The sequence below is a fragment of the Carica papaya genome, chromosome 4 (assembly GCF_054855325.1).
Source record: "Carica papaya isolate Zhongbai chromosome 4, ASM5485532v1, whole genome shotgun sequence".
Lineage (NCBI taxonomy): Eukaryota > Viridiplantae > Streptophyta > Magnoliopsida > Brassicales > Caricaceae > Carica > Carica papaya.
The window spans coordinates 17,435,023-17,456,380 of record NC_142312.1 but is presented as its reverse complement, the minus strand read 5'-3'; the positions used below and the strand labels follow the sequence as shown (position 1 = coordinate 17,456,380).

Here is a 21,358-nt window from a genome sequence, read left to right as displayed (position 1 = left end):
AATGTGGCTGATACAAGGGAATTAACTCAGCACTTTGATCAAAGCATAGTATACAAAATTTTATGGCCCAGTTGGTGAACAAACTCTGTAATCTGTTATCTATTCTAATTAATGGATTTTCAGCATTCACCATAATCTTTTCTAATACAATTATTATCCATTAATTTGAAGTCATATTACAACATTTTTTATATATTTTTCTTGTTGATTTAACTTTTATTATTTACATTGAAGCAAGTTTTGCAGGAGAAATTATTGAGCTTCTGGTTTGAAGTTGAATTGTATAAATCGAAATTCCAGCTACCTCCATGGAAAATTTAGACAACACAAAAAATTCGTAAAACGATAAGACATCAAACCTAAACCATTTTCTTTGAGACTCACCTTCATGAACATGATCAGACAAAGAACTGCATTTACACAGAACTGAAACCAAAAAAAGAAAAAAGAAAAAGTTGAGTAGAATTTCATTCTCTCACTCGCTCCAGTACTTTTCATCTTCACCATCCCTTCCCCGTTCCTTCTCATCATCCGAACCCTGCATCAAACCCATCTTAAACCTCCTTACATCTTCCACAGCAGCATTTCTGAACATCCCAACATCAACCGCACCAGACACCATGTGATAACCTCGCGCCCGCAGATCATCCGGCCCATCATGCGGCATTGCAAAACCCGCTAAGTAGGCTCCGCCATTGCCAGGCTTCGTACCCAACACCCTCTTCTCTGCCACTCCCATCATCTCTCTAACCTTCTTGTGCCCTGGATCCCACAAGTACCCCATGCTCGCGCTCAGATCTAAAGGACCCATCTGTATGCAGTCAACCCCTTCAACAGCCGCAATGTCTTCCACTTTTTTCACTCCCTCCTCAGACTCTACCTGGCACATTATCAGTTGCTCCTCCTCGTAAGTACTCAGATACTCTTCATCCACCCCGTAATTCGAAGCTCTCACAACAGTGTGCGCCGATCCACGGATCCCTTTGGGGGGAAAATGACAGTACGAAACCGCCTTCTTCGCGTCTTTAGGGGAATCGATCATGGGGAACATGATGCCCTGGGGACCAAGATCGAGGGCCTTCTTCGCCCACGTGGGACAGCTCTCTGGGAGGCGGAGGATACCAGGGGTACCAGCAGCGGAGAGAGCGCGGAGGCAGTGTAAGGCCTCGGAAATGCCCCCCGGACCATGCTCCATGTCGATAACGACGAAATCGTAGCCGGCGAGGGCGGCAATCTCTGCGAGAGTTGGGGAGAATGATAGGAGGAAAAGCCCGTAAAGGGTATCCCCGTTCCGGAGGCGGGATTTCAAGGATGAGGAGGAAGAAACAGAAGCGGAAGTAACGGCGGCTGTGGTGATGGTGGGGGAGAGGTGAGAGGGGGAATTGAAGGTTAGGGTTTTAAGGCGAGGTAAGGAGAAAGGGAATGAGAGAGGAGGGGGTCTTGGGGAGAAGGATGTGGAAGAAGAAGGTTTGGTGAAGGACGATGAGAGAGGGAGATCGGAGAGGATAGCTCTGGCAGCCATGGTGGTGTTGGGAACTGTTGAGTTCTATCAATGGGGTTTTGCCGGTGGATACTTAAAACTTGAGGGGGCGCATGCTTTCAATTTTTTTTTTTTTTAATTTGATCAAATTTTAGTTTTCAAAAAAAAAAAAATGACTTGTTAATCTATTATACAGTGAGGACCAGCTTCTTAATCAAATTTAAGTTTGATCAAATTTTAATTGACTTTTCCACTTTTCTCTGTTTTTCAAAAAAAAAAAAAAAATTTCAACGGTTGATTCTTAAGTAAAATTTTTTGCTGACATCATTGGTTAAAAATTTATAATTTTTTTATTTTTTATTTTATTTTAAGTCTCACATGACAATTATGCCATTACTCTTGTAACGTTAATCAAAGTTTTCCACATTGTGCAAAAAATAACAAGCTAGAAGGTGATATATATTGTGTTGTTCTTCTGCAAACACATGAGACCCATTTTATTTTCCAGGTTTGAGGATGTTAATTTCTAACACTGCATAGCTAGAAAAAAACTCTCTCTTCCTACAAGTAATAAATATCCCTTGCTGTGTAAATATTGTTTCCAAACTTACAACGGCAGATTCTAAGTTGAAAATGGTACAACACCCTCTACTTTTCCTCTATAAACTTGTACCGACGGCCCAAAGTGCCAAAAAATGTCTGTGAATTAACTCTAAACTGTCAAAAAATAAACAACAGTTGAAATCCATATTAGAGCTTCAGAGCAGTTTTTGCCATGGCCAAAGCACCCTCATAATTCCGATTTCCACCAACGAAGCCACTCATATGAACGAAAACACACCCGGGTATGCCTGACTCTTTTGATAGATCATCGTCCCTCAGACCATTCCACTGAGCAGGGAGGGCCTTTCGGCTTTCAAATCTGTCTGGAGATACCGCCACTGCCTGCACTCGCCACTGCCTGCTCCTGTCATCCTGCACCATCTCAAATTTTTTATCACTATATCCAAACCTTGTCTTTTAGATAAACCTGTGAAATGACCAACTGCCAACTATATCTGCAACATACTTCAAACATGAGATGGGTAAAAAGAAACACAGGTAAGAAGACCATTTAACCCAAGCCACATAAAATGGTAATCATTTTTCTGGTAAAAAGAAAATTTGACTCAAGACTTTATAAATCTAGTTAATAATAACTTCTAGCTAAGTAATTTGAATAAACATATGTAAAGTGTACGAGAACCAATATGTAGCGTGCTTTTGGAGAAAACTGAGAACTTGATTGCCAATTTTTTAATTCATAGTGGTTTTACATAACACATATAAAGTGTGTGACAGTCCATTTTCAACATGATTTACCAGAAAAGTGAAAAAAGGATCCTGATTAAAGACATAAAAAAATAGTGAACTCCTTAAGGTACAAGTGAAAATACAAGTTAAGATTCAGGTATTTATAAAATACAAGTTAATATTTTCCCCTATTTCTACTTCAAATATAGAACTCCTATTCTTGCCTTGACTACGTCAACAAAGACGATTCTGAGTTTCAGATTTTCTAAAATTGGCATACTTCTTTCTAAAGTTTAAGCAAATACCTGGTAAAGAACATATTTGATAGGAGGCTCAAGTTTCATCTCCTGCTCAAGCTCAAATAAATGTAGCTTCCACTGCAAAAAGCAATATCCAATGAGATCATCTGAATAAAGCCTACCTTATGTAATATTAACATAAAACAAAGACATCCTACAATAAGTTACACAATGAAAAACTCATGTTTATTCTATGGATTGAATAAAACTCCCTTGCATCCTTGATTCTTAATATAAAATATATTTAGAATCTGAAACTCGCCATAAGAGCTGAATTACTCCATTTCACCTCCTTTCCATTTTCACACCAAATTAACTTTCTTTTTCACTTGGTTAAGTGAATGCATGAAGGCTAAAAGCTTATATCTTGTTCAGTTCTCAATTTTTTTTAAAACTTCCTAAAAACAAGAGCTCAAAATTCTGTTTGTGAATCATTTTACAAATTGTTGAGATTCTCATGATGATTACCGACAAAACTAAACACAAGAATTTTAGATGTCAGGGAATTATTAGACAAAAGTGGACTAATTTATCAACAATTAGTGATAATCTGCTTCCCAAGAAAGAAATACCAGGTAAGCTATGCGGTAAGGTCCCGACTTAAGGAGGGACCATAAACACAATTCAGTAATAAGGGAAGAATATTTTCTAGATCTTCCCCTGTTACCCATTTTAATTACTGTATGGCTCCTAAGAGAGAATCCAATCATCTCTTGGCTAAAGAAAAAAATACTCAACACTTTCTAAAATTAATTGTCTGCATCGGAATCTAATGCAGACATATAGTTATTGCATTAGAGATTAGCAAAACAGTTCCCTTAAGAACAGGAGCTGCCTATCCATTACAACCACTGGTATATATTCAAACATACAACTGCCTCCAAACTGATCCAACATCCTAACACACACTAGCATGTGTTACATGAGAACAAGTGTGATAGTGATAGTAACAAATTACAAAAAGACAACAGACCACAACATGAACGTAAAACACCAAAATGATAACATCTTAAAAACCTAGTGATGCAGAATAAGAAGACCTTAGAATTGATATGCTTTAATATTATGGAATATTTATGTATTATAAGGGATATGAAGCTTATTTACAAATGACCAAGATAGGTATTATTCAGATGTCCCCTAAGGGACACCAAGATAGGTTTATGATTAGTTTAGTATTTCATTCTTTATTTAGTTATTGTTTTTCATTCAATAACTCTAATCATATCATACTATGTAAACACCTTAGAAAACTATATTAAACAGACGGGTGACATATCATTATTAAATAGATTGTTTTTTTTTAAAGAAATTAGATAGATTGTTTATTTAAAAACCTATATTTTCTTTCACTGAATTAAGTGTCTAACAACCTTGTGATTGTGAGTGTGAACTATATTTTCTCTCATTGGATGGGATCTAACAACATTTTGGTTCTGACCGCAACAAGCCTGTGATTGTGTGGTTTGAACTTACCTTTTTTCTTTTATTCAATTTTATTCTCCCTCTAAACCATAGTTCACTGTCCTATGTCAATCTGTGTCAAGCTAAAATTCCTACCTTTGATTGTTTATTAGAAACAACAAAACATACAAAAGTGAGTTATTTAGAAACAAAATAAGATAGGAAACCAGGCTGTAAAACTAGATCCTGCAATATTAGGGAACTAGTAGCAATTGTCTTCCTTATACATGTAAGTTATTTCATCAATAAGACTATGAATAAAGAATTTCTCAAAAAAACATATTAGAGAACCCAATTAGAGATAGAAATCCCTTCAATTTTTTTCTTTTTTTAAGAAAAAATTCGAGAGATAAAAGGATTCTCTAAAAGCCCTAGACCCTAATCATACTTATTTCAACCTTCATAAACACAAGATTAGATCCTATGGAAGAATGAATTATTGTGTATTTCATTGAATATTAGATCCCTATATATACAAGTGAAAAGCAAAAAAGAAAAAGAAAACAGTACTAATTACAAAAATCCACAGTATAATAATTACAAATATTAGAAAGATTTGGGATAGATTACTGATATACCCTGACCCTAATGAAGAAAATTTGTACTTCTTAACAGATACTAATCCTAGGACTGATAACATTATATAATAATAAAGGGACTAAATCTAACGTTTCTGAATCCTAGTAAAACTAACAAAAAATTATACCTAAATAAAGATTTTAGACAGTAATATTTAACTTTTTCTCCCTTAACAGCATTATTGGAAGCTCAAACCAATCCAAGCTTATAAGCTTTAGTGGCATAGAACATAGTTTGAAGTAGAATTCTTTTGAGACAAAGTTTGAAATAGAATTTATCCATGGAAAGCAGCAACCAACAGAATTTAATGCCTACTTACAGGGCAAAATTTTGTCAAGACCATGATTTCACCACTAGGATCAAGATCATATCTTGCTGCAAGACATTCCATTACGATTGATCTTGCCGGTAACCAAGATCTTGCATGATATCGAAGACTCTGAAAACAGAGAACAATCATTAAAAGTAGAATAGAATGATAAACGCTTGAATGCTTCATACTCCAATTTATGCTACGCACTTAAATTTAGGGGAAAAAAGAGGGATCAGTGGGAAAAACCGAAACTGACATTATTGAAGGCCACACTGAATTTAAATTATAATTCAACAAATAGAAAGGACACCAGTTATATATAAATTCGTTAATTTCAAAAGAACCTCACATCCAAAAACTCACTGCCAGCTAAGGCCATTGCTCTTTGAAAGGCCTCATTCTCCTTCTCAGCTGATTGATCTGGTTCTATCCAGTCCAAGTTTAACCTTCCCACTCTAGAAGATAAATGTGTATTATTCACGTATCTTGGAGGTTGGTCCGTATCATACTGGTTAATTCCATTATCTATTGCATCAATTGCCTGATATTAATAACTAATAATCAGAAAACGAGAAATACTACCATAAGTAAAAGGAAGTAAAAAAGGGGCAACAGAATTTCCAAAACGAAAAACAAAGTATAAAACAAACAGCTGCTGAAATGCCTGTGACTGCATGATGATACCAACCAAATAACCAAGGATACAAGCAATAGAAACAGACACAGTGGACATCATAAGATCTAATTAAAAATCTTGGAAGTTTCACCATTGCCTGATTTACATTCACGAGAGTCAAATGCCTGACTGAATACATTTCATAGTTCTACTATATTATCTAATCATACTGGAAATGAGCATGTTTGCCAACATGATTAACAGGCACAGACAAGGTGAATGTATTTTTATGATCAACCAGAAGAATCAGCTGGATGTGGTGCCAGCAACAAGAAGCCCATATCTGGATAAAGAATACAGAATCTTTTCCAACTAAGTTTTCAAGTGTCCACTTTTTTGCTTCTTCATATTGATTATCCCCAGTACTGATGTCCCAAACTACTGAGCTCTAACATTATAGGTGTCATTCCCTTCCTGCTCCCCCTTTTTCGAATTAATTGATTGGGTATATGCAACAGAATTACCCAACAGAATGTGTATGTGTCACAACCAGGGCTCATGGTAAGAAAAATGGGCTTGAGGGCAAAGCAGACAAATCCTTATTAGCATACAAAAGGCATGCAAGTACAAGCGGACATGCAGTGGTTCAGGGTCAAGTAGGGAATAAAAAAGTGGCTGAAGCATTACATTTGGTTAGGATTAGTTTGTTGTAATCATCTTCATTTTATTTATATTTCTGCATCGATTTTGGTATAGTAAGATTGTAGCCTGATTTCTCAAGTATAATGATTAGTATCCAAAATCCATCTAATTCAATATCCTTACCGAGTTTTCTCTCTTCTCTTCTCTTACCCTTTCCTATCTCTCTTCTCTTACCCTTTCTTATCTCTCTTCTCTTACCCTTTCCTATCTCTCTATCTCTCTTCTCCTTCCTATTCCTCTCATCTATTCTCTTCATTCTCATAATCTAAACCACCTCTAGTATCCATGTCAAAAATTCCTGAAATCTTGGTATCAAAACCCAACAATTCCAACAAGCCACTTGGGAATATTATGGCAATGGCCAAGAACAAGGAGAAGGCTGTAGTATTGACCAACGTTTCGAACAGCTCAAGGAGATGCTACGAGGAGGACCATGGCCTGAAGAATCGACTATGCCAATAAGCCATTCTCCTCCCTATCAAACCCATGAATGGGGTATTCTTCCCACTCCAAAGCAGCGTGAAGTTGGTGAAGTAGTAAACAAAATCCATGGAATCACCCATCGGGAACCCTAATCCCGAAGGTGGAGATTCTCGTCTTTGACAGTCAAAACCCATGATCTTGGATCAGACATTGCCTAAAATATTTGCAGGCATTTGGTATAGCTAATGACAACAAAGCAGAAACAGTAGCCCTGTACTTGAGAGATAAGGCCAAAATCTGGTTTCACATGGGCGAGTCCTGCGAAACAAATAGATTGAGAAATGTTTGTGGAAGAGTTATGTAGAAAATTTGGAGGTTTGACAGGAATTAATATGGTGGAGGAATTTAAGAACCTTGTGCAAGAGAATTCAGTACTTAACTACCAGGAAAAATTTGAGGAGATGAGGTCCTTCTTGCTTACTGAAAATCCTAAATTATCCAAAAGATATTATATCTCCAGCTTCATCAGTGGGTTGAAGGAAGAGTTGTAACCCATCTTAAAAATGCATAAATGTTTCACCTTAAACCATGCCTTTGAGCTGGCCTTATAGCAAGAACAATCCATGGAGGCTATGAATCGCCTTAAACCAGTTAGCTATCAATCTTCTCCTGCCTACAGCCCAGAAACTCATTATTCACCTATCAGTCCCAAATATTTTCACAATCCACACCAACCCCTTCATGAAAAGCACCAAAATTAACAACACCCAAAAACCCTAAAAAGCTACAACCCACAACCTGCAGGAAGGAAATCATAGCAACTTCCCGGGGCATCAGTGTAAGATCAAAACAGTTATAACTGGGGAGAAATGTAGGGAGGAAGACGAGGAGTATGAAGAAAACAAGGAAGAGGAAAACCAAGAGACTCTTGAGGACACGGGAATCCTTTTGCTGCAAGCCATTGAATACCTGATACATGAGGAACTGTGAGGACCAAAGGATCATTAGGAAAGAGGGCCTTCATGATACTTCTGGATGGCGGAAGTTCTCACTCTTTTATTGATTCTGCTGTGGCAGAAGGACTAGAAATAAAGTTATACATAATAGGCCTCTCATAGTGGTAGTGGCAAATGGTAATAAGGTGATCACAGAAGAAGAATGCATTGAGGTGCAGTAGAAAATACAGAATTATTTGTTTTGTTACAACTTCAAAGTTAATAAATTGGGTGGTTATGATATGAGATCAGGGATGAACTGGATGAGGATATACAACCCCATAATTTTTTATTTTCGGAGTCCAAAGTTAGCTTCAAAAATAGAAGGGCACCAGGTAAAATTGCATCGGATAAAGGTGCTGGACAGGTTAGTTGAATTGACGAGTGACAAGCTCAACAAAATGCTTAAGAGGGAAGGCAGCTAAAGTACAGGAATAGTATATTGCCTTTGATTCAGGAAGGCTTGCCCATAGACCTGCCTTTTGAAGATGCATCCATGAAAGCAAGCAATGAGATGGACCAAGTGTTGCAATCATTCTAGGCTGTTTTCAAAGAGCCTGAAGGATTACCATCATCCAAAACCTTGGACCATGCCATACCACTTGTGACTGTCAATTCCCCAATTAACTTAAGGCCCTACTGGTACTCACACTTCTAGAAACAGAAAATTGGACAGCAAGAGAAGAAAATGCTTTATGCTTCAATAATTCGCACTAGTCATTCTCCATTTGCATCCTTGGTTCTGTTAGTAAAGAAAAAAAATGGTACTTGGAGGTTTTGCATTGATTATAAAGAGCTTAACGGAATTACAGTTAAGGACAAGTTACCAATTCCAATTATTGATGATTTTCCCGATGAGTTACATGGGGCAAATGATATATTCAAAGATTGACTTGAGATCTCAGTACCACCAAATCCATGTGGAGGAGAATGTCTGTAAAATAGCTTCTTGAACACATCATGGGCATTATGAATTCCAAATTCTGCCTTTTGATTTAACCAAAGCACTAATCACATTTCAAGCCTTCATGAATCATATCTTTGAAGCATATTTGAGTCCTTGTATTCTTTGACGACATTTTGGTGTATAGCTCCTTTGGAGAACAGCATAAATAGCATTTCCAACAGGTTTTTACATTACTCAGACAGCACTGACTTTATGCTAAGAGATCATAAGTGTTACTTTGCCAAAGAGGGGATTGAATACTTGGGGCACATTATCTCCAAACAAGGAGTCAAAACTAATCCTCAAAAATTTAAAGCAATGCCGTCCTAACCTGTTTCTACTTCGATTAAAGGCCCAAGAGAGCTTCGAGGGCTCATTGGATCTTACTAAAAGTTTGTCCGAAACTATAGTGTTATCAGCAAACTCTTAATAAACATGCTGAAGAAGGATTCCTTCATATGGATTGAAAAGAAAAAAAAAAAATTCTTTGAGCAATTGAAGAATTCAATGACTGATGCATCGGTGTTGAGGTTACCTGATTTCTCCAAACAATTTGTATTTCTTTTTTACATAAAAGAGAAGTATTATTATACACATAGCTATCAAGGGAGTAACCCCCATATACATAACTAATTACAAGTCGATCAAGTGGTCCATGACAATTCCAAAATCTTCCCAATCTTTGATGTCATGAGCAAACAAAATAGAACCAAAAGTGTGTAGTCATCTATCCCTACTGTGTGTAAAGAAATAGGAGCAGTACTTATGCAGAAAAACAAACCAATTGCCTAGATCAACAAAGCCCCTCTGCAGATGAAATTAAACCTTATCTGTACATGAGAAGGAATTACTAGCCATATTGTACGCAGTATGTAAATGAAGACATTACCTTGAGGGAGCCCTGACTTTATGCTAAGAGATCATAAGTGTTACTTTGCCAAAGAGGGGATTGAATACTTGGGGCACATTATCTCCAAACAAGGAGTCAAAACTAATCCTCAAAAATTTAAAGCAATGCCGTCCTAACCTGTTTCTACTTCGATTAAAGGCCCAAGAGGACTTCGAGGGTTCATTGGATCTTACTAAAAGTTTGTCCGGAACTATAGTGTTATCAGCAAACTCTTAATAAACATGCTGAAGAAGGATTCCTTCATATGGCTTGAAAAGAAAAAAAAATTCCAAAATCTTCCCAATCTTTGATGTCATGAGCAAACAAAATAGAACCAAAAGTGTGTAGTCATCTATCCCTACTGTGTGTAAAGAAATAGGAGCAGTACTTATGCAGAAAAACAAACCAATTGCCTAGATCAACAAAGCCCCTCTGCAGATGTAATTAAACCTTATCTGTATATGAGAAGGAATTACCAGCCATATTGTACGCAGTATGTAAATGAAGACATTACCTTGAGGGAGCCCCATTCATCATCAAAATAGACCAAAAAAACATCAAACATTTGTTAGAACAAAGGGTTATTTCTATACTGCAGCAGAGGGGGATTGTCAAGCTCTTGGAGTTAAATCACTCCATACAGTGTACGAGAGGAATAGAGAACAAGGTAGCAGATTCCCTATTTAGAAGGTATTGTGAGAATCCGAAGAAAACAGAAAAAGAGGTTATCTTGCCAGTAGTGACCACCATAAGTTCTATGTTCTGGCTTTCTGAAGTTATGGCAAGCTATCAAGGGAATCCTTTCATGAGGGACTTGATGGCAGAATTAATGATGAAGACAGATGAAGACAGCAATTGATACAGGGGTATCATGACATGGCTATAGGGAGCCATTTCTGAATCAAAAGGACTTATGAGCGGCTCGGACAGTATTTTGTCTAGCCTGGCATGAAGAAACAAGTCATGGATTTGGTGTAGAGGAGTGAGATATGTCAGAGGTGTAAGACGGAAAAATACCTATACTCGAATTACTACAACCTCTATCCCTCCCAAATCAGACTTGGTCCCATCTATCGATAGATTTTGTTGAGCAATTACCAAAATCCAAAGACAATGATACTATCATGGTGGTGGTGCATTGTTTAACAAAATACCCTCATTCATAACTTTGAAACATATGTTCACTGCTTCCAAGTTTCCCCACATGTATCCATAGATTTTGTTGAGCAATTACCGAAATCCAAAGACAATGATACTATCATGGTGGTGGTGCATTGTTTTACAAAATACCCTCATTCATAACTTTGAAACATGTGTTCACTGCTTCCAAGTTTCCCCACATATTCCTTGACAATTTTCATAAACTACATGGTACTTCCAAGGTGATAGTCTCAGATCATGACAACGTATTCACAAGTCTGTTTTTAAGGGCACTCATGAGATTTTTGGGAACTACCTTACATTCAAGCTCTACATACAACTCACAAAAGGATGGGCGATCAGGGAGACATAATCAATGTTTGCAGTCTTATCTCTAATGCATAATTCACGAGAACTTGAAGGCATGATCAAGATGGATAAACCTCGTGAAATGGTGGTATAACTCCACCTACCACTCCAGCATCAAGATGTCTCCATTCCAACCATTGTATTGATCTTCTCCCTGCACTTTGTCGACACTGTGGAGATTGAGACTCCATCAGCTGAGCTAGAAGTTTTTCTAGATGAGAAATAGCAGATGAGTGTGTTGCTTAAGCAACAGGTGACAGAAGCTTAGAATTAGGAAGAAGCAGTATGCATGTCTGCATAGGATTGAGAGACAAATTTGAGGAAAAAGACTTGTGTTTCTCAAATTACAGTCATACAGGCTTATTCCAAAAAAAAAAAAAATTACAGCCATACAGGCAGCAGTCCCTAGAAGGAAAAAGGAATTACAAATTGTCCCCAAGGTTTTATGGCCCTTATGAGGTGGTGAGTAGAGTATTCTGGTGGCTTACCGGCTTAAGTTATCAGACAAGGGAGGGTACACACTGTTTTCCATGTATCCTTATCATATTCTAGGGAAGCAGAAGTACACCGAAGAAATGTCTAACACTGAAAACAACGATAGAAATTTATTGATTGAACCTGAATTCTTCTGCAGAAGAGAACAATCATCAAGAAGAGAAAACAGATAGAACAATTTTTAATAAGGTGGAAAAGACTGGATAATAGCGGGAACACTTGGGAAGATGTCCAGTATCTGTAACAGTGACTTCCTCATATAAACCTTGAGGACAAGGTTTTTTCTCTAGGGGACATAATTGTCCCTACCAGGGCTCAAGGTTTTAGTGTACCCTATACATAAAGTTTATATATTCACTCACTGATTTGTAAATATTTCTGTACATGGGCGGCACTCCCTTGGTGCCTCTGACTTAAAATACTATTTATACTTTTTATTTCAAATAAAAGAATGGTAAGAAATATGGGCTTGAAAGCAAAGTAGACAAACCCTTATTAGTATACAAAAGGCATACAGGTACAAGCGGATGTGGCAGTTGTCCAGGGTTGAGTAGGGAATAAAAAGGTGGCCTACACATTGCGTTTGGTTAGGGCTCCTTTTTCTGTTGTAACCAATTTTATTATGTTTAGATTTCTTGATTGATTCTGGTAGAGTATACAAGCTTGTAGTCTGAATTCTCAGGTAAGACGACTAATATCCAAAATCTATCTAATTCGGTATCCTTGCCAAGTTTTCTCTCTTCTCTTCTCTTACTTTTTCTTATCTCTCTTCTCCTTCCTATTTCTCTCATCTATTCTCTTCCATTCTCATAACCTAAACCGCCATCGGTGCACATGTCAAAGATTCCTGACAGTAGTTCTTAAGCCTCACTACATACTACTTCTAGTTCCAAATTCACATTTTAGATCTCTCTTCTTTAAGCATATAGCTCACCATTTTATAAATGCTAATCAATATCAACTTCTCCTCTTACTTCAACATAGTAACAACATATCATATAATCAAATCAAACAATTAATATAACTACTTGTCAGTCTAGACAGCCTAATCTCTAAGCAGTACCAAAATACCAAGTGAAACATGTTCAACAGAATGAAGAATATAGAATTTATGTTTCACAAAAATATTACCTTGGACTTCCTAAAAGTATGTATTAGCAAAATGGGGCCATATAATCCAAATCATGTAAGTAGAGAAACATGTCGTTGCAAATAACATTTCAAACAACGGAAAAAAATTTGAGAATTTGGAACCTCCATGAAGCTTTTGTAAACAGCCAAATATAAGCGATCCACATCTGGGTGTCCTTCGTCAACTTGAAGTTCCTTTGCGATTATCTCCTTCCCAAAATGCTAAACATAGATCCAACTTCAATTAGCAATCCGGTAATACATGAAATGGGAGATCACCAATAAGTAGATTGATTAAATTAGACACAGAGCTTCCAGTATCAACACCATCTCAGCCAAATGCAAAAGAACTCAAGAATGCTAAATTTGTGAGTTTTAAACAAATGATACCTTATAAACAAGGCCAGCACTACTGAGCTTGGTAGTGAAGCCATGTCCAAACACCTCCACAAAACCCCTCTGGTGATGGTCGTAGCAGTCAGTCTTTGGATCATATACCCCACCAACATCGAGAACAGCATCAAGACCCTCCAACACCTGCAGCCCACACCAATTGATATAGTAGCATTAGAAGGAATCCAAATGAGCACGGAGTTAAAGCACCTAATTTAATTCTACATTGTCCTATATCCACAAAACAGAAAAGAAAATTCAACTTTGTTTCTTTTTTCCAGCAAAGTCTCAAAAAGCAAACTCTTGCAATCATTCAAGTAAGAAAGTAAATAAAAATCAAATAGAAAATTAAAAATGAAATTGAACTTGAAATTTTGGGGTAAAACAAAAGGTGAAGTGGATATCAACCTATTATGAAAAGTCAATCTTTGCTCTCAATCACCACATACCTTCAGCAAATAACTGGAGCTAAGGTAAGATCCATTTGGTTCACAAAAAAAAAGGTCCCCTTCAGTACATAAAAAGTTATTTAGTATTTGTTTTCTAAATCTATAAGCATTTTATTCACAAATCATACAACTAGTTGAAAATGTTTAGGAAATTCGAACATTTTTAAAAACTAGTTGATTTATGTTTCAAGAGAAGAAAATTGTGTGTACCCTTGGTGTCGTTGTTTTAATATACTTTGTATACTTTTCATTTCAAAAAAGAAAAAAAGAAAAGTGTCTTACTTCAAGATGAATAGAACCCATATATATATATATATAAAGTAACTTGCTTATGAGATGTAAAGTTATATAGTATAACTATAGTTTAATTAACTCTCATACTCCCATGGTAAAAATGAACAGAAGATAATGCTTTAGCAAACACATTTGCAAGTGATGTTGTAAACGGATAAGCAACAACTTGACAGTTCCTGCGGCTAAATGATCTCAAATAAAGTGACAATCTATTTTAACTTGCTTGGTTTGTTCATGAAATGTAGGATTAGAAGCTATTTGTATTGCAGCTTGATTATCATCAAAAAAAGGTAGTTGGAGCATCTGTGCATTTACCAAAAATCAGTCAACAATTGCTTTATCCAAATCAATCCACTAGTCATAGCTGCTAAGGCACAGTATTCAGCCTCAGCTGACGATTGAGAAACTGGGGTTTGCTTCTTAGTTTTCCATGAAATGAGTAAACCTCCAAAGGAAACACAAAATCCAGAAACAAATTTTCCGGAATCAGGACAGGAACCCCAATCTGCATTAGAGGAAGCTTTAAGCTTAAGAGAGGAAGATGCTGGAAATAGAAGATCTTGATTGGCCTTGGCTTTGAGGTATCTAAGAACTTGATGAACTACCTTAAAGTGAGGTTCACAAGGTTGAGATACAAATTGGCAAAAATTGTGAACAGATAAAACTCGATAAATCAGCCTACCAATCAGTCTTCTATATTGAAAAGGATCAGCAAGTATTGGCCCTCGGTAGCAATAAGAGAAGTCTTAGGATCCATTGGAAGTTATACTGGTTTAAAGGCAAGAAGACTGGCATCTTCAAGCAACTGTAAACTGTAATGTTTTTTTTTTCTTTTGAAATATCAAGTATATAATATAGTATTAATAGTGGCACCAAGGGGGCCCATGTACAGGAAATTTACATTTCAATCAAAGTATCAATAAGATCCCCTAACTCCCCCATTAAATAAGGAGAATGACTCATTAACAAAAAAATCTAAGGTCTGGAATCATCTATTTTTAAGTAAAGTGTAATGTTTTTAAGATAGATTTATTCTTCTTAAAGATCGAGCTATTTCTAGGCAAGAAAATATTTGATATTTCCCAAATTCTTTAACTTGAACTCAGAATAAAGTAAGTCTTTTACCAGGTGAAAAGCTTTAAGAGATGGATTGATTATCATAATATCATCCACGTAGGCTAGGACTGCCACAAATGAATTTCCACCCTTTTGTGCATAAGTAGTAGTCTGACTTTGATTGACAAAAACCAGATTTAACAATTGCTTGAGTGAATCTGGAATTCCATTGTGATGCTTGTTTGAGGTCGTAGATAAAGTTGTGAAGTTTGCAGGCAAGTTTAGTTGAGTGCAAAACATTTTTCTCGTCCTATGTTGCATAACCGTTAGGAAGGTTTATGTATAAGTTCTCAAATAAGTCAATATTAAAAAGGCACTATTGATATCTAGTTGAGCTAGATGCCATCCTTGAGAGGCAGCCAAAGCAAGCAAAATCTTCATAGTTACTAGTTTTGCCACCACAGAGAAAGTCTTCATAAAATCCACTCCTTGTTGTGTATATCCTTTAGCCAATAAACAAGCTTTATATCTTTCAATCGAGCCACTAAAGTTATACTTTATTTTATAAATCCATTTGCAGCCTATTCTATGTTTTCCTGTGGCAGCTTTACCACTGACCAAGTATGAATAGATTCTTTCCTCTAATTCAGCTTTCATAGCCTCACGCCAATGTTTGTGAGGGATTGCTTGGTGGTAGGACTATGGCTCAAAATGAGAGGAAATATCTAATACAAAAGCTTTATAAGACTGAGATAATGAATCATAGTGAATATGATTAGACAGTGGATACATTGTTGTTGTTGCCGAGATTTTGCAAACCAGAAACCTGTTAACACGGAAAATCTTGTAGATAGGAGAGAGGTCTGCTTGATCTAGAAGACTTTTTGACATTAATTTCCTGTGTAGGCTGTAACAAAGCCTCTGAAGATCGTATGAGAACATTAGAATTTGTTTCCAACTTGGAAACTGTACAAATCTTGCAACACAGCATGTACACTTGATGTATCAGCATATGAAAGATGTAAAACCAATTCAGGAATGGATCTTATAAAGCTTTTGTCTGAACTATAGAATGAAAAGGAAATATATCTTCATAAAATATAACATCCCTGGACCCAAAGGTGGCATTATTTTGTATATCATAGAATTTATATCCTTTCATGTTACTTGAGTATCTAACAAAAACACAAGCTTTGCCTCTCAGATCAAACTTCTTTCTTTGAGCAGCTAATGTGGATGCAAACACTAGACAACTAAATACTCTAAAGTTTAAATAATCCACTTTCTTCTTATGCAGAATCTCATAACAAGTTTTGTTGTTCAAGACAGGTGAGGGAGAATGGTTTATCAGGTAAGTTGCCGTAAGTATATACTTTTTCGAATGAGATTGGAACTGTAGAAGAAAATCAGCATCGACAGCAAGAATTTTTATGATTGTTTATGCTGGCAGCTTGGTAATGGAGTTGAAATTAAATTCTGGAAGGATGAGTGGGCTGGTGACTTCAAATTGAAAGATAAATTCCTGAGAATTTTTGAGATTGCTAGTGAGAGGGATGTTCTTGTGGAGAAGGCATTTGAGAAGGAAGGGATGGGTGGGTGGTGTATCCAGGTTAGAAGAAATTTAAAGGATGAAGAAGAGGTAGAATTCTGTAATCTGCTTTGTTGGCTTGCTGTTTTTAAGGTGAGTAATGTGAAAGACAAAAGAATTTGGAAACCAGACAAGAAAAGAGGTTTATCAGTGAAGTCCTACTATAACTTCATTGTCAAAAATGGCGAGGAGAATGCCAAGACAACACCGTTTAAGCAAATTTGGAGGTCAAAAGCATCGCCCCGAATGGCTTTTTTTCATTTGGGAAGCTATTAAAGAAAAAATCTTGACCGTTGATATGTTGAGAAAAAGAGATATGATAATGGCTAATAGGTGTTACATGTGCAAGGACGAAGAAGAATCATGCAATCACTTGTTACTTCATTGTCCTATAGTCTACAGAATTTGGGAGTATGCGTATGGGATTATAGGGATAAAGTGGGCCATGACGGGTAGCGTTAGCAAGGAGTTGTGAACGTGAGCTGGTTTACATAAAAAAAAAAAATTATTCCTCATTCCGATTTCTATTATGTAGGTTGCTTGGGAGGAGATGAATGTTAGGGGTTTTGAAGGTATTGAAACTGACATTGTATATATTAGGGATAGATGGTTTCATACTCTTGATTCTATTTTGATTGGTCATGACATAATAGATTGGGAAGATATTGGCGCTGTCATGAACTACTTGATTGACTTGTAATTTTGTGTTTTTGGGTGATATTTCTTTAGTACCTTTGTGCATAATAATATTCTTTATCTTTTATTTCAAAAAAAGAGATTAAAACTGTAGACTGAAAAAAAAGGGTTCTGGCAATATTAAAGAGGTGTTCATGTTTTCTTTCTACATTGGATTTTCTAAGGTCTTTCAACACAAGAATATTGATGGTGTACTCCTCTTTGATTTAGAAATTCATCAAGGGCAAACTCTTTTGCATCGTCAGATTCAATTCTCTTAATTTTAGAAATAAATTGAGTATCAATCATATTGAAGAAAAATGGAATCACAGAAGCAACATCAGATTTATGCTTAAGCAAAAATACTCATGTGAACTGTATGTGATCGTCAACTATTGTCAAGAAGCACTGATGTCCATATATTGATGTTCCATGAAAGATACCCCACATATCACAATGTATAAGGTCAAATGAGTTTATAGACATGTGCTTGTGAAATATTAAAGGTAACCTGTGTTGCTTAGTTAATGGATATATGCAACACGGCTCACTACATTTTCAGACATGTTCATCTGTGCTTTCAGAAAGTCCAAGATGGTCAAGCCTTTTGTGCCAAGTCTGCAGAAAACATTTAATACCAGCACGGGTCTTTTATTGTCCATATCTAGAATGTAAAGCTCCTCAACCTATCCTTGCCAATCATCCTCTTGGTGTTGCAGTCTTGAACCAGAAAATGATCAGGAAAGAAACTGATTATGACAGATGATTGCTCAGGAAGAGCGGCCACAGAAAACAGATTGTATTTGAACAAAGGAACCAATACCACATTCTTTTAAATCAAATGAGAATTCAGATACATCACCACACAAACTGACTGGTAAATCGTATCATCATTAAGCAGTTTGACAGAAGCATTCCATATAGGCTTCATGCAAGTGAATGAATTAGCATTTGAGCACTAGGTATCTAGAGGTGCCAGAGTCGATTATCCAAATATTCAAAGCAGATATTTCTGAGTTTTAAAGCAATATAAAAGCTTATACCTGCTGCGAATGAAGCAGAAGTATCATGTTGTTCAGTAGCTTTAACTAATGACACCAAATGATTAGATTGTAGACTCACCAATTGCTGGTTTTTTTTTTGAGATAACTCATCAATTGTTGGTATTGATTGGCATTAAGATTCTAGATGAAATTCCCCACACTGCCTACTGACTTCTCAGTCACACAGGCATGATTTTGGACATAAACTTGATTAACAGTCGAGTTTTTTCTTTTCTCCGCTGCATGTATCCTGGAGGATATACCCGTGTAGCTTATAGCAGTTCTCAACAGTATGGGCCATGATAGTTGCAGCAGGTGCAGAAAGGCCTATATTTCTTTTGGATTATGCCTCTAGTTTCATTGCTTGAACGCCTTATATTTTCACCTTTCACCATAAACCCCGTGGCAGATTCAGCATTCTTGGTATTAATGATTCTTTGTCTTTCCTTGACACTAGAGAGAATACCTTATTACTTGAGGGCAGAGGATCTAGCAACAGCAACGTGCCCAAACTTGAGCAAATGAGCCGTTTTAATCCCACTAAAAATGAAATAACATACTCCATTTGAAAATAGGAATTCAGCTCACTCACTCCTTTGCAAGTGAATTTTTCAAACGAGCATGCTGGACAGAAATTGCCTAATTATTCCCACAAAGCTGAAAGCTTTGTGAAGTAAACATTCATACAATTTTGGTTCTGGAGATGATTGATCAGTTCGCAGCATAATTGAAAAATTCTTGGCCTGTTGCTTTGTTGAAAACAATCTCTAAGATCGATCTATGTATCAAACGCCAAACCAAAAGAAAATAATGCTGGCAGAAATTTGCTTTGAGACCGAGTTCAATATCCAAGAAATTAGAATATTGTCATTCAGGATCCATGTGCTAAGCAGATTCAAATCCATCTGGTTATGGAATGGAACCATTGACAAATCCTAATTCTTTACTGACAAAGCAATTGTCATTATTCGGCTCCAAAAGGCATTGCGAAACCAGAATCCACCCAACGCTACCAGAGTGAAGAAGAAAATATGGAATAAGAAGGTCATCTAAGGCGGACTTGCCATGTTGAAGAATAGAAGACGCAGATGAAAAATTATCCATCTTCAGGTTTATCGAGAAAAGAGTTCTAAAAGATTCAGGATGAAGAGAACTCTGATCCCATATTACAGCAGTTCGATATTGAGAGAGAAAAGAAAACTGTCTTACTTCAAGATGAATAAAACTCATATAAATATATATATATATATATAAAGTACTTTGAATTGGAAATATAAATTTAGCTATTTAGTCTAACCGTAATTTAACTAATTCATGGAAATATATGAATAAGAACATGCATAACTAAAATAATAAGAATTCAGAAAATGAAAACCAGCAAATGGTTTCATTTACACGGAACCTCAGTTCTCTTCAGCAAGTGTAGTAGTTTGCTAACAATGCTTAGTTGTTCCAACACTAAAACAGAATAAAGCCTCCCTTTAATTTCCTCCTGAACTTTCCTAGAATACATCCGCAAGAAAAACGAAAAAAGAGAAGTCACCTGGGGATCACGTGTACGGACAATCTCGGCATTGAAGAACTTGTCAGTGAGGCGGATCATAAAGCAGCCAAGAGCTTCATCGCAGTGAAAGCTTCCGTTGTGCGTACCTACGCGCTTAACAGACTCGTGGTTGGGGGAGCCAGTAGAGAAGGCTTGCGGAGAAGAAACCCTAGCGATATTGGTGATGGTGGCCATGGCTAAGACAGGGCGAGTGATGGAGTTAGTGTGAAAGTTGAATAGCTTCTGGTTAATCCCTCTTGTTAGTGCAAGCATACCTCGGCTTCTCGGTTAAATCTTCAGAGTAGAAGAAGCCGAATGGACGCGAGCGAGAAAAGGCCTGTTCTAACGTTGTGAAATAGATCAACAATTTTGTGGAAATTTTATTTCCAAAAATATGGTTTAATTTGTTAAACATCTGTGAGCTTTTCATTTAAGATAATAAAAATTAAATTTATAAAAAGAAATATTTAAGTGAACTCAACTAATATATTTTAAAACTTAAATTAATTACATTTAGAATAATGTTTTTCATACCATATTTTTATTATACATAAAATTATTTAGATAATTTTTTGCTTAAATACTCAATTTACTTTTTTACTATTTTTTTCTATTTAAACTCTTATAATATTTTTTTTTGTTTAAGGAGGTTCTTGTAATTCTAAAAATTTTGCAACTAACTCCTTCAATATAATAAAAATTAAATTTTTGTTAAGTCAATGTCATGTGACTAGACGTGACATCCTCGCGGATGCCACATTAAATGTTTATAAATGCTCTCCACTCTGTAAACCTGATGTTCACAAACTATAATGTATTTAAATAGTACATACGAAAAGTAAGAAAAATTATCATATTATGACTCCAACACAATCAACTAAAAAATTAGCATTAATAAATTACTAAAAATTTATATGAACTTTAAACAATAATTCTAAAATCCAATCAAAATAATAATTTTTATTTTTTATTTAAATCATTATAGCAATCAATATAAATTAAAGAGATACTTTTAATCAAATTTTCACTTAATAAAGCTACATCATACCCATATGATGTAATGAGCTAAATATTAACAAAAAATACTTTCTTTTGAATTTTAAATATTAACAAAAATCCAAAATTAATGTTAAAAATCTTTTTCGATCAATTACGAAACTATGGCACGACACCATTGTCATGC

At 36.1% G+C, this 21,358-nt stretch overlaps 1 protein-coding gene across 2 annotated transcripts; it reads right to left on the bottom strand.

Moving 5' to 3' along the window:
* Positions 1–2,038: 2,038 nt before the first annotated feature.
* LOC110807343 (Metal-dependent protein hydrolase) lies at positions 2,039–20,554 on the bottom strand. 2 transcript variants are annotated; one of them, XM_088218003.1, is made up of 7 exons: positions 20,176–20,551; positions 13,525–13,671; positions 13,258–13,356; positions 5,778–5,969; positions 5,435–5,554; positions 3,079–3,150; positions 2,039–2,455 (listed from the first exon to the last, which is right to left on the bottom strand). In XM_088218003.1, exons 1-7 carry the CDS (start codon positions 20,446–20,448, stop codon positions 2,231–2,233), a joined length of 1,128 nt encoding a protein of 375 aa, XP_088074129.1. In that variant the 5' UTR covers positions 20,449–20,551; the 3' UTR covers positions 2,039–2,230. The 2 variants fall into 2 exon arrangements, with proteins under 2 accessions (XP_088074129.1, XP_088074130.1); XM_088218004.1 differs by lacking the exon at positions 5,778–5,969 and having other exon boundaries at positions 20,176–20,554.
* Between the last annotated feature and the right edge of the window lie 804 nt (positions 20,555–21,358).

Coding starts and splice junctions, on each gene's coding strand:
- LOC110807343 (XM_088218003.1), bottom strand. CDS start 20,448: ATGCTTGCACTAACAAGAGGGATTAACCAGAAGCTATTCAACTTTCAC. Junction 13,357..13,524: donor GTGCTGGCCTTGTTTATAAG/GTATCATTTGTT, acceptor ATCTATGTTTAG/CATTTTGGGAAGGAGATAAT. Junction 5,555..5,777: donor CTGGCAGTGAGTTTTTGGAT/GTGAGGTTCTTT, acceptor CTCTGTTTTCAG/AGTCTTCGATATCATGCAAG.